An 11,899-nucleotide genomic window follows, 5' to 3' on the forward strand; every position below is an offset into this window, starting at 1 on the left:
CGCTCCCTGGCTGCCAGCTTCCTCCCAAGACCCTTGGAATTTCCTGAGCATCATTTATTATAATATTTGGAGTTTTGTCCTCGGTTCCTTAAACCGCTGAGAGCCATGAGGGTGAAATGGATGTCTCGTTATTCATATTCATAGCAAGTCCCTTTGCAGCGCTACTGGGTTTCTGTTCATGAGGAAGTTTTGGGAAAAGACCCAAGGAAGGGGGCTGATGTCAGGAGAGCCAACCCTGAGCAGAGGAGTAGAGACGGGCTGGAGGTGGAATCCACAATCAGTGGCCAATGATTTAATCAATTGTATTCTATAGTGAAGCCTCCCCAGACCCAGGAAGATGGGGTTTGGACCGCTCCTGGGCCTGTGAACCCGGGGAGATCTGAGGGCCTGGTGCTTAGAGAGAATGGACGCTCCCAGCCCCCTCCCCACACCTCGCCCTCTGCATCCCTCCCATCTGGCTGGGGGCCTTTGCACAAGCTGTCTGCGTGCCCTGGAAATGCTGTCTCCTCTGTGGGGCCTCTCTGACAGCCTCGTTTAAGCCCCCTCCAACCTCTGTTACCCTTCCCCACCCCACATTTACAAGGGAGTCCAGTGCATCTCGCTCTTTTATTTTATTCAGGTGCCCCCACCTTCAGCTGCAGCCCCGAGGCACTTCCAGCTCATCTTGTCCCTCCCCTGGAGCACTACAGGGATGCCCACTGCTCTCTGAAAGAAGCCCCAGCTCCCCAGTCTGACTTGCAAAGCGCAGCAGGGAAGCTGCCCTCCCAGGAAGGTTCCTGCTCACCACCACAGCCCCCCTCACCTGCCCATGGGGGGTCCTCCTCCCCTGGGCCACTTCTGGGCCTCTCCAGCACCAACGTGTGGTGGGGCCCCAGGTAGGGATGTCAGATCTAGCAAATGAAAATGTATGTTAAAAAAATAAAAGAATTAGGGGCTTCCCTGGTGGCTCAGTGGTTGAGAGTCCGCCTGCCGATGCAGGCGACACGGGTTCGTGCCCCGGTCCGGGAAGATCCCACATGCCGCGGAGCGGCTGGGCCCGTGAGCCATGGCCGCTGAGCCTGCACGTCCGGAGCCTGTGCTCCGCAACGGGAGAGGCCACAGAGGTGAGAGGCCCCCGTACCGCAAAAATAAAAAATAATACAAATTAAAAAAAAAATAAAAATAAAAGAATTACATCCCTACATGCCTGTTAGGCCCACATCCAAAACACTGACACCAACAAATGCTGGCGAGAATGTGGAGCAACAGAATCCACATTGTTGCTGGTGGGAATGCAAAACGGCTCAGCCACTCTGCAAGACAAGCTTGGTGGATTCTTACAAAACCACACACACTCTCACCGTAAGATCCAGGCATCATGCTCCTTGGCACTTACCCAAAGGGGCTGAAAACTTACGTCCACGCAAAAACCTGCGCCTGGAGGTTTACAGCGGCTGGTTCCTAATTGCCAAAAGGGGAAGCAACCAGGACGCCCGTCAGTGGGTGAGTGGATACGTTTCTGTGGTGCCTCAGACAGTGGAATATTATTCAGTGCTAAAGAGAAAGGAGCTATCAAGCCATGAAAAGACACAGAGGAAAACATAAATGCATACGACCAAGAGAAAGAAGCCAATCTGAAAAGGCTATATACCGTATGATCCTAACCACAGGACGTTCTGGAAAAGGCAAAACCATGGAGACAGTCAAATGACCTATGGTTGCCAGGGGCTAGGAGGAGGGGCGAAAAGGAGCACAGATAGGTTTCAGGCAGTGCAGCCACTCTGCGGGATATACTGTAATGGTGGGCACAGGTCATTAGACACCCGTCACAACCTGTAGAATGTGCAACGCCAAGAGCGACCCTTAATGTGAACTAAGGACTTCAGCTAATATTAATGTGTAGGCATTGGTCCAGCAGTTGTAACAATTGTATCACATGAGTGCAAGTGTTAATAATACGGGAGAATGGGGGGCAGGAGAGACAGAGTATAGGGAATCCTTTGTACCTTCTCAGCAATTTTTCTGTACGCCTAAAATCATTCTTAAAAGAGTCTATTAAAAAACAAATAACAAAAAATGTTTATCTGAGCTTCAGATTTAACTGGGCCTCCTCTCCTTTACTTGGCAAACTTAGCCGCGTGAAGCCATGAAAAGCAGTGAGGGGAGAGATGTGATGACACAGGGGAAGAGGAGGAGAGAAGGGCCACACGTGGGCTCCCCAGGCTGGGGGGTCGAGACCCACCTTACACTCACAGGTCCCAGGCCTTGAGGGGAGGAACCCAGTTGGCAGATAATCAGAAAAGCAGGGCCTGAGTGTTGGGGGCCTGCACCGTTGAGACCCCATCCCTGCCCTACCCTCCTCGAGGACCTCAGCTCCCTCAGCCCCACTGATCAGAGCAACGCCCACTGAAATCCAGCGCTGCGTCTAACGCGGGCCCCTCCCATCAGGCCCGCACGGCTCTGAGCTCCAGTTCCGGCCACATCTCTGAGCAGCATCACGACCTTTGGGTTGGAATATGGCTGCTGAGTTAAAGCTTTACAGAAAGAAGAAGAAAGCCTCCTAGCCTCCAAGTCCGGGGACCCCCATTTTCCAGCTCCAGCCATCTCCCCACCTCCTTGGGCCCTGCCAAGGTCACCTGTCAGCCTCACGGGGCCCTGGCACAGCAGGCCCTGCAGCTCAGGCCCCCTCCAGCATGGCGTGTCCCCCTGCAAACGAGCCTGGACCCCCTCCATCCCACAAGGGCCGGACATTTCTCTGCCCTCCCCTGGCCCTCCCCAGCAGGCCGTTGTCCCCCCCAGTCACAGCTGACCCCTCCCCAGCACCCGCTCCCCAATGTCAGTTTCTTCATCCTAGACGAATCCACTTAAGGTCTCCACCACCAAACACTCCAGTAAGGAGGGCGCTCCAGCCCCCTGCCCAGCACCCAGCGCCTCACAGGAGCGCGATGCCTGCCCCTCCTCAGGGTCTTTCTGCTAGTGCCTCCTTGCCGTTCCATCCCCACCCTGGAGGCCTGGACCTTCCCCTGCTTCCTGGGGTTCCTTCTCTCCCTGCAGAGTGTGGAATGCCCTCCCTGCCCTGAAGAGCACTTAGGGTGGGGTGCTGTGGGGTGCACAGGGGAACCAGACAGTCTGGTTGGGGGAGGCTAGAAGCAGGGAGCAGAGGGGACCAGGGGAAGAGCAGGGCCTGGGGACCGGCACCGGCAGGAGGGGGGCTGCGGCCCTCGCCTCCCCACAGGTCTGCCTGCTGTGTGTGTGTCTGCGGGGGTGGGGGTGGGCAGTGGGCCCCGGGTTTGGCCCTATGGAGGGGTCCCCCGTGAGGGCTGTGCTGTGCGGAGGCTGGAAGTGGGGTGCCCAGCAGAGGCCTGAAGCAGCCAGCAGCCTCACGGAGGAGGCGTGGCTGGGGCACCTGGTTGGGGGGTCTCAGGGGACGAGGAGAGGGGCCCAGGGCAGGGCCCAGCTGGGCCGGCCAGAAGGACTGGGATGGGGGCCAGGGAGGGAGGGAGGAGACCACCTCCGCCAGGTGGAGAGAGGGGCCTCCGACACACCCTCCCCTCCCCAACTCCCCCGGCCTCCCACCTTGGCCAGCAGCTGGAAGGGTGGCAGGCTCTGGGCGGGATGACCTGCAGTTATCCTGGGCACGGGGGGTGCGTGGGGGCCATGCGTGGTGGTCCACTGGTGTGCCGGGCCCAGGGTGCAGGGGGGACATGTGGGACTGGGGTGTGCTGCCGGGCATGAGCGGGGCGTGAGGGGTGGGGAGTGGGTACTGGGCGTGCGGAGCTTCGGGAGTCAGGTGGGGCTCAGGTGAGCGGGTCGGTGGGGCTGGTGAGGGGGGCCGCCAGGTGCGCCCCAGGTGCGTGGGCTGCGCGCGTCCTCCTGGGCGCCAGGGGGCGCTGCGGCGGCGTGGGTCCGGGCCGGGCGCGCCCCTCCTTCCGCCCGCGGCCCCGGAAGCCGGCGATGGCGCGGAATGTGCTGTGAGTGGGGGTCCCGGGGTGCGGGGTCGGGGGCGTGGCCGCACCCGGGACTTTGCTGCGGGGGCCGGGCCGGGCCGCGGGGACGTGACTCAGAGACCCGCGCGGAACGTGCGGCGTCGAGGCGCCCGTGGGGGCGGGGCGGGGCGGGGCGGGCTTGGGGCGGGGGTGGTCGTTTCGGAGCCGGAGGGGCCCGGGCCGCCCCTTGAGGGTCGGGCCTGACGCTTGGCGCGGGTGGGTGGGAGACAAGGTTGGCAGGTCTGGGCTCCGCCGACCTCGGGCTTCGGTTCCCCCGCGGCCGACTGCTACTCCAACCCCCGCAGCTCCCCAGGGGACCCAGACTGCGCCCCTTGCAGTGCTTGCCGCTGGTCACCAGGGGGAAGGTGTGAGCCTGGGTGGCCGCCCGCCGGCCTGGACCCCCACGAGGGCAGAGCGAGGCTCGGTCCGGGACGAGCAGCCCTGCGCTTCCAGAACCTGCCCCTCCCGCCTCTCCGGCACAGCGGAGGAGGCTGTGCCACAGGGTTCTAATGGGGCAGCTGCCACGTGGGACTGGGTCGCCAGGAGACCCCGGGAGACGTTACCTAGCACTCAGCCCAGCACTCGTTCTAATGCGGGTGCCCCGGCCCGTGCCAGGGTGCCTGAGCCCTGCCCCCTCAGAGTGCCACACCCTGGACCTCGGCTCCTGACCCCCTCACGCTCCCCAGATTTGTGAGGCCCAGAGGCAGCATGAGATTTGGCTTCACTGAGCCCCCTTCCCTGGTGCTGGGTGCTCCCCAAGATCAGGGCCACGTGCTGTGCTGCAGATTGGCCACCAGGGACCCTAGATGGCATTCTCAGCCCCTGCTCCCACCGTCCACCAAGACCCGTCCCCTGGGCTCCCAGTAGACCCCTGGACCCGCCTTGCAGCCCCTGTGTACCTTGGGCCCCCTCCTCACCCCAGCCCCGAGGCCCAGTTGGCAGTGTGGCCCTTCTGGCCCACCAGACCCCACCGGGGGCATGGGTCCAGCTGGCAGGGGCAGTTGGGTGGGAGCCGCAGGTGGTAGCTTCCTGCACCTTCTAGATGCCTCTGCTCACTTTGGGGGTTCTGGGGGGGTGGGGCAGGCAGGCGGTCAGCTTGTAGCTGGTGATCTGCACACACCATCTCTCCCCAGCCTCTTATCTTTTGATCTTCACGCTTGTCAAGGATGAGCTGGTGTTCCCAGCACAGGGGGTGTGGAGGTGGCCCCATCCCTTTCCCCACCGCGGGGGTGGGCCAGTGCAGAATAAGCTGGTTCTGACCGATCCCACCTCACCTGAGCTGAAGGGAGCTAGTGGGCGTGCCCTGTGTGGGGCCCACTCCTGGAGGGTGACAGCCATGCGGGGGCCGCGTGCCTTTGGGACCGGCACTTTGAACAAACACATGACTCTGAGCCTGTTTACGGGGTGGGGTGGGCATGTCCTCTGGCCTCTGTTCATGAATCATTCACCGGTCCTTTCCAAAGGCTGACCTTGGGGGTCAACAGGCCACACCGCCCCGGGGACTGGGGACTGGCTGCCCACGCCGGGTGAGCAAAGGGGGTGGCCTGTGGGTGACTGCCCCCTTGGCTCCCCGGCCCCATGGGCGTGATGACCTGTGGACCCTGCTGGGGTGTCCCGGGAGCCTCGTGTTCTGAGCGTTTGACACGACCCCTCTCCCCCTTGCAGGTACCCTCTGTACCAGCTGGGCAACCCCCAGCTCCGGGTCTTCCGCACCAACTTCTTCATCCAGCTGGTGCGGCCCGGCATGGCCCAGCCCGAGGACACCGTGCAGTTCCGGATCCCCATGGAGTAAGCCCCCCCCCCCCGCCCCCAGAGGAATTCAGGCTGGGGAGTGCCCCGAGGGGCCCACAGCCCTAGAGGTGCCGCCGAACCCCACTCACAAGCAAGGCTCTTCCTGCCGTGAAAATTATGCAGGCAGCTCCACACTGCCCGAGGTCTGGTGTGTGCAGGGCCCGGGGGTGTTGTGCTCCCCGCCGCCCCCTGGGAAGCCTGGCCTGAGACCTGACTTCTCTTCTTGACTTGGTCCTAGCTGCGCTTTCCAGGAGGCTGGGCTGTGACTCCTGCACCCGCTCACCATGGCTTCCAAAGCCTTCGTCCTCAAATGGGGCCTTCACAGAGGCCCCAGTTACCGAAGGGACACAGCCTCCCTGTGTCCCATGCTGAAGTCTGAGGGGTTCCGGGGTTGGCTTGAGCTTCCGTGTGAGGCCCATGCAGGGTGAAGAGGGAATGGGACCTAGCCCACCATCCCCTTGACCGTCATTTCTGGGAAGCGCCTGCTGGGAGGGTGCTGCGGGCAGCTCCTGGCAGCCAGGGGGCACTCGCAGACCGTCCCGTCCCTCCCCTTGAAAGCTGGGCCCCCAGGGAGTGTGGCCAGTGGGAGGGAGAAGAGAACTGGGTCCTGGGGGCTGGTCCCCCGTCACCCCCTCACTGCTGCGTCCGGATGCAAGTGTGCTGGGTGGGGACCAGGGGCTGCATCTCCGGAGTCAGCGGGGCCCGGCCTCAGCCCTGGCCTCCCCCGAGCCCGCTCCCACCCGGGGCCTGTGGTCGGCAGCTCAGCCCGTCGGGTGGGCCACCTTGTACCTCGGCCCTGTTCAGACTTCCTTTCTTTCTCCTTTGCCCCAGGATGACCAGAGTGGACCTCAGGAGTTATCTCGAGCGCATTTACAATGTGCCCGTGACTGCTGTGCGGACAAGGGTGCAGCACGGTGGGTGCCCAGGGCGGGGGCTGCCCTCTGGTGTGGGGTCCTCCGCGGAGCTCCTGTGGGCCAGGCTGCCCGCGTCGCTGGCCTGGTCCCCCCTCGCGGCCACTCTTGCACGTGGTCCTTTGCACATGAGGAAACTGAGGGGGGACCTCAGGGGGGAGGTGGCCTCTCAGCGCTAGAACTTGGGTGGCCCGGCCCTGCCGGCTGCTCAGAGCAGGGCCCCACACTCAACCCACCCACCCACTCCCCCGCCTGCCCCTGGGTCGGTCAGCAAAGCACTGTTTTTATTCCCCTGGGCCTTTCTCGTTCCTTCCTGTTGACCCCTGCCCCCCAGCCCCCGGTTGCCCAGTTGTAAATATGACGACCCTCCGTCGAGGGGAGGTCAGACAGCAAGAGCCTCTGTGCTGACAGGGCAGAAAGCCGTTTCTTGAGTTATTTTAGGCACATTTGGGTTTTCGCCGAGCGGAGGTTGGCGGTGGTGGCGCCTGCCCGTGCGAGCCTGGCCTAGTGGCCCAGGGCGTGCCGCCTGCAGTCTGTAGCCCGAAGGTGCCTGCGTGTTTGCCTGTTTCTAGAAAGTGGGTTCCTGGATTAGTGGGACTGAAAACTTCATGCTGGGAGTGAAGGTTTTTGTCTTCCCCCGGCTTCCAACAGGTTCCAACAGGAGGAGGGATTACAGGAACGTCAGGATAAAGAAACCAGATTACAAGGTGGCGTATGTGCAGCTGGTGAGCGCTCACCCCGACCGTGGCCTGGAGCGGGGGGTGGGCATGATCTTGGGGCCCCAGGCTGGCACTCAGTTCTAATCCACATGGAGCCCCGGGAGGAGCTGGGGTTCAAAGCACAGCTCAGAGGTGGGAGGGGATGGGTGCCGGGGAACTTCTTGGGGGCCAGCCCTGGGCGTGCAGTGGGCGGGTGTGGGCCCGCTGGGCTTGAGGGTGGGTTCAGACAGAAACCAGGGCTGGCAAGCATCAAAGCAAGGAAGTAGTTAATGCCATGGGGGTGGAGGTTCCTGCTGGGGCCTCAGTGTCAAGCCAGACCACTTGGGGTGTGCTGGGGTCCTGGCTGACCCCCTCTCCTCTGGACTGGACTGCGGGGTGTGGCACACTCGCCCAGGTTCTCTTCGCTGTGTCCCCTGCCTAGCGAGGGGCTCCGGAAAGAGGGTCCAGCACCCCGTCTGAGCCTTTGCTGACCGAAACCCAGAGCTGGCTGGAGGAAGACGCGTTTTCCAAGCCCCTTTCCGGGCTCTTCCTTTCCAGCCTGAGCTGCCCCAAGACGTACTTTCCCAGATATGCTATTGACTCAGAATGGACAGCCTTGGCCACCCAGCACCAAGGCCCCGTGGGCTGCAGGCAGCATTCCTCTGCTGGGGCAGGTGACCTTGGACCTGCCCACAGAGTCTGTTAACTGCCCTGCGTTTGAAACCCTGGGTGGCGGGGGAGGGGGTGGGGGTCTTCCAGTTTCTTTAGTTTCCTCGTAAACAGCCTGGGTCGGAGCGGGGAGCCCGCGGGCCCCGGGGCCGCTAGATGGCAGTAGCGCTATTATGAAAACACCCTCTGGCCCCAGGGCCTATTTCGGGCCTTAGGAGGTAGTTTGTTGAAAGACCACGTTAGTATGGCAGCTTTGCTGAAAAACGGTCACAGTTGCTCTAAACAGGGGCCCCCGTAATTATTTGGCCTAATATTTGCTGTGCATAAAGTCAGCCAGTCCAGGCAGGGAGAGTGGCCGTTGGCCTCATAAAGACGCCTGTGTCCTCTGTGTTCAATCGGGCCATCTGTCTTTGTCACGGCACGCCGGTTGACACCCCATATGTCGGCATTCGCCACGAGGCCCTTCAGCGAGAGCTATAGTTACAAGTGGCTTTTGAGTCATCCGAGCCCTTGCGTTTCCCGGGCCCCACCTCGCTCTGGAAGCTGAGCTGCGCGGCCTGGGATCTGGTATCTGCAGCTGCCACCCGGCCTCCTTTCTTCCCCTGTGAAATCAGGGCAGCACAAGTGGGAACACAGGGCGTCCCCGCCGGGCACGCTTCCCTCCGTTGCAAAATTAAATTTGTAACGGATCCCCCCCACCTCCACCCCGCCCGGCTCCGGCAGATCTGTGCCTGGAAACCGGCCGGGGGGTTGGACACTCGCCCCCTGAAGGGGTCCCCTCTCTGTCCTCCGTCTATGGAGACGTCCTCCCCGTGTGTCCCTTGGGGCCTCGTTTCTGGGCTTCTCATCACCGAGCTGATCGCAGAGCACACAGAGGTCCATCAGAAAGACAAGTGAAATTTCCGGATTTGTTCAGAGTTGGCCGCTTCGGCAAAGCTGGTCCCCCGTAGTGGGGGTCCCGGGTTTCCTCCCACGAGCTGATAACCGTCTCTTTGGCCCAGAGTCGGGGAGCTAGCGAGCCTGGGTCACCCCACAGCAAGGAGCCTCGGCCCCCAGGCTGACGCTGACGCCTGCTGGTGCCGGAGAGCCTGCTCCCCCGACCCCGCCTGCCCCTCACCATCCCAGGCCGGCGTCTTCGCTTTTCACTGCGACACTTTCCTCCCCTCCTGTTCTTTTCCGCTGATCAGCTTTGGAAGGATGGAGGGTTTTATTTCTGAAAGTACAAGGTGAATTTCTCCAGGAAGGGAACCCCCGGGAGCCGCAGTCGGCCCCCACACCCGGCGCTTGTCTCGGTGAGAAACGAGGAATTTCTCCCGGCGGCGCCCCTGTTTTTTCCCAAGCCATTGCGGATTGCCATCTTTGTATTTATATCTTAAAATGTCATTTTGGGTTTCCCCCACCTCAGAAAACTAGCAGAATCACCTCGGTATATTAAACATAAATCCCCCATTCTGGGCAATCAGCCCTGCATGTAAACTATTGCCCTTTGGTATTTTAAAGAAGAAGAAAGAAAGTTTTGAAGTGTGTAAGCGAATCCTCCTGCAGGCTGGCTACCGAGCACACGGTTGCTGCCTTTCATCGCTCGGGGCTGCACTCTGCGCCACGTGAACCTCCCGTTCTCAGGGCCGAGTATGTGGGCTGTTTCAGATCACGCTTGGCCGCCTGCCCGAATCCAGATTTCTTTACAAAACAAGGGTCTCCAAGAACCGAGCGCACTTCCCTGATTTTACTTATTAAAATTTTCCAGATCCGGTCCTTCTCTGCCCGTCTGGAGGTGGACGGCGCAGCCCTGGGAGTGTTGGCCCGGGTCGTCCCCCCGCCCCCCCATCCTCGGAGCTGCTTTGCGATGTGTAGCGCGTGGAGGTGGCCCCACACCTCACGTTGTTTGGGGTTACCTCCTCCCTCCAGCCCACTGACGGGCCAGGCTGGTACCCCGGCCACGTGCTGGGGGTCCGGGCTGGGAGTTGGCCGGCACTCACGTGTTCTGAACTTCTAGTGAAAGACGTAAAACCAGTTAATTTGCAAAGCCGGTCTTGATTTATAGACTGCTCGCATGTATGTTTCTTTGTACGTTACATGCGCTTTATTTGCCAAGCTCTGAGCCGGGAGGAGGGTTAGTCTTTAATGTGGGTAAAGGCCTGTAGGTATTTTGGGTGGAAGACGTTCCAGGGAGGCAGCAGACGCTATCTGTGCCTTGTTTCCTTGCCCCTGCCCACAGTATGGCCGGGCGACTCCTGCCGGGAGTGGGTGCTCTGCTGGGCTCCCCCGGATGGGGACACGCTGCCTGAAGAGCTGGCCTCGATCAGGGGCCTTGTCACAGCAATGGTTTGCACCGCGGAGCGCCGGGGCCCGGCCGGCGTCTGTCCTGCAGGCGACGGACGGGCAGGTTCCATCTGGCCACGGACCTTCCCACGGGGCTCCTGGCCTGTCCCGCCCGCGCTGCAGGCTGAGCCCGTGTCTTTTCTCCCCAGGCGCACGGACAGACCTTCACGTTCCCAGATCTGTTTCCTGAGAAAAAGAGGCCTGAAGGCAGTTCTGTGACTGAGGACCTGCAGGACCAGGTCCTGGAAGACCAGCGGCGGAGGCAGAGCTGCGACCCCCGGCTCGGGGGCGTCCCCGGCTGGTTCAGCCTGTGACGGGCGGCTGACAGCTCAGCTCAAATAAAAGTGCTGCTTGTGGAGACCGGCCCAGGCCCCCCACCCTGTGCTCTGTGCTCTGGGCCGTGCCCCTACCCCGAGAGCAGGGGCCCGGCCTCAGGTGTGCCCGCGTGTCTCGTCCTGGTCCCATGGGCCCAAGGCGAGCCAGGCAGGCCCGGAACCCTGTCCAGCTGTGGGGAGACCCACTTCCAGAGCACCCGGGAAGTCACCTTGAGCTGCTCTGTCTAAGAGCTTTTGCTTCGGGCGGTTTGTGGGGGAGATCGGAGTGAGTGCTGAGGGTAGGAGCCGGGGTGGCCGCTGGGAGAGAGCCCGTCCGGGCTGGGGGTCCGGCGTGGCCCAGTCCAGTGTGGTCTTGAGCAGGGAGGGTGGGGGATCCAGAGAGAGTGGGGTTTAGGGGACTAGTCCAGAGCAAGGCCGCGTCTGGAAAGATTGCCAGCCGAAGGCTTGCGTGTGGGAAGCGGAGCGCCGTCAGGGACGACCAGCACCCGGGGACCCGTGGGGTGGGGTAGAGGTGGCGCTGGTCCCGGGGGGTCTGGGAGCCCGGTTCCCTGCATCTCCGGTTCCTGAGATGCACCTACAGCTTGATTTCTCTCTGAATCACGCCCTGCAGCTAAAAGCCTAACCCTGAGCGCCCCCGGGAGCCAGCGCCCCGCGGCCGCCCCCGGGCAGGGGGGCGGTGAGGCCGCCCCGGGCTGGCTGGGCCCGTCTCTGCGTGTCCGCGCGCCTGGAGATCTGGGGAGCGAGCGAGAAAGCACCGTGGGTGCCTCGGGGAGTCGGGCTGCGTTGCCCCGGGGGTGGGACACATGCCAGATGCCACGAGGGCTCAGGGACCACCCTCCTCCGCGGCCTCCCGGCTCCCCGCTCTGGAGCTTGGCTCTTCCCTCCGCGGGGGGGGACAGTGGGGAGCCGGCTTGGCTGGCCCCCTCCACCCCGAGGGACACGGGGGGCGTCACGTGGGCCTTTGAAGCTCCCCTCCGGCTGGAGGGTGAAGGTCCGGGCAAACTCCACCCTTCAGCGTTGATTTAAAGTGATGGGGAAGGTCGGGAAGGAGGCTGGAGAACGGAGTCAATGGTATTTTCCTGAGAGAAATAATTCATGGGGCCCCGAGGACCCCGACTCAAGGCCAGGGGAGGAATCCCATCCTTCATCCGCTGCACTTCCAGAGCTGGCCGCCCGCACGCCCCCGGACGCAGCCCCCAGGCCCTTCC

At 62.2% G+C, this 11,899-nt stretch overlaps 1 protein-coding gene across 2 annotated transcripts; it reads left to right on the plus strand.

Annotated features, from left to right (window-relative positions):
• The first annotated feature begins 3,868 nt into the window (after positions 1-3,868).
• On the plus strand, positions 3,869-10,720 carry MRPL23 (mitochondrial ribosomal protein L23). Of its 2 annotated transcripts, none has more exons than XM_022565376.2 (5): positions 3,869-3,950; positions 5,631-5,753; positions 6,588-6,670; positions 7,319-7,374; positions 10,506-10,720. In XM_022565376.2, exons 1-5 carry the CDS (start codon positions 3,934-3,936, stop codon positions 10,668-10,670), a joined length of 444 nt encoding a protein of 147 aa, XP_022421084.1. In that variant the 5' UTR covers positions 3,869-3,933; the 3' UTR covers positions 10,671-10,720. The 2 variants fall into 2 exon arrangements, with proteins under 2 accessions (XP_022421084.1, XP_022421083.1); XM_022565375.2 differs by having other exon boundaries at positions 3,870-3,950; positions 7,319-7,392.
• The last annotated feature ends 1,179 nt before the right edge of the window (positions 10,721-11,899 follow it).

Source organism: Delphinapterus leucas, chromosome 7 (assembly GCF_059928025.1).
Source record: "Delphinapterus leucas isolate spDelLeu-1000000601 "Yukka" chromosome 7, BTC_Dleu_Yukka2, whole genome shotgun sequence".
Lineage (NCBI taxonomy): Eukaryota > Metazoa > Chordata > Mammalia > Artiodactyla > Monodontidae > Delphinapterus > Delphinapterus leucas.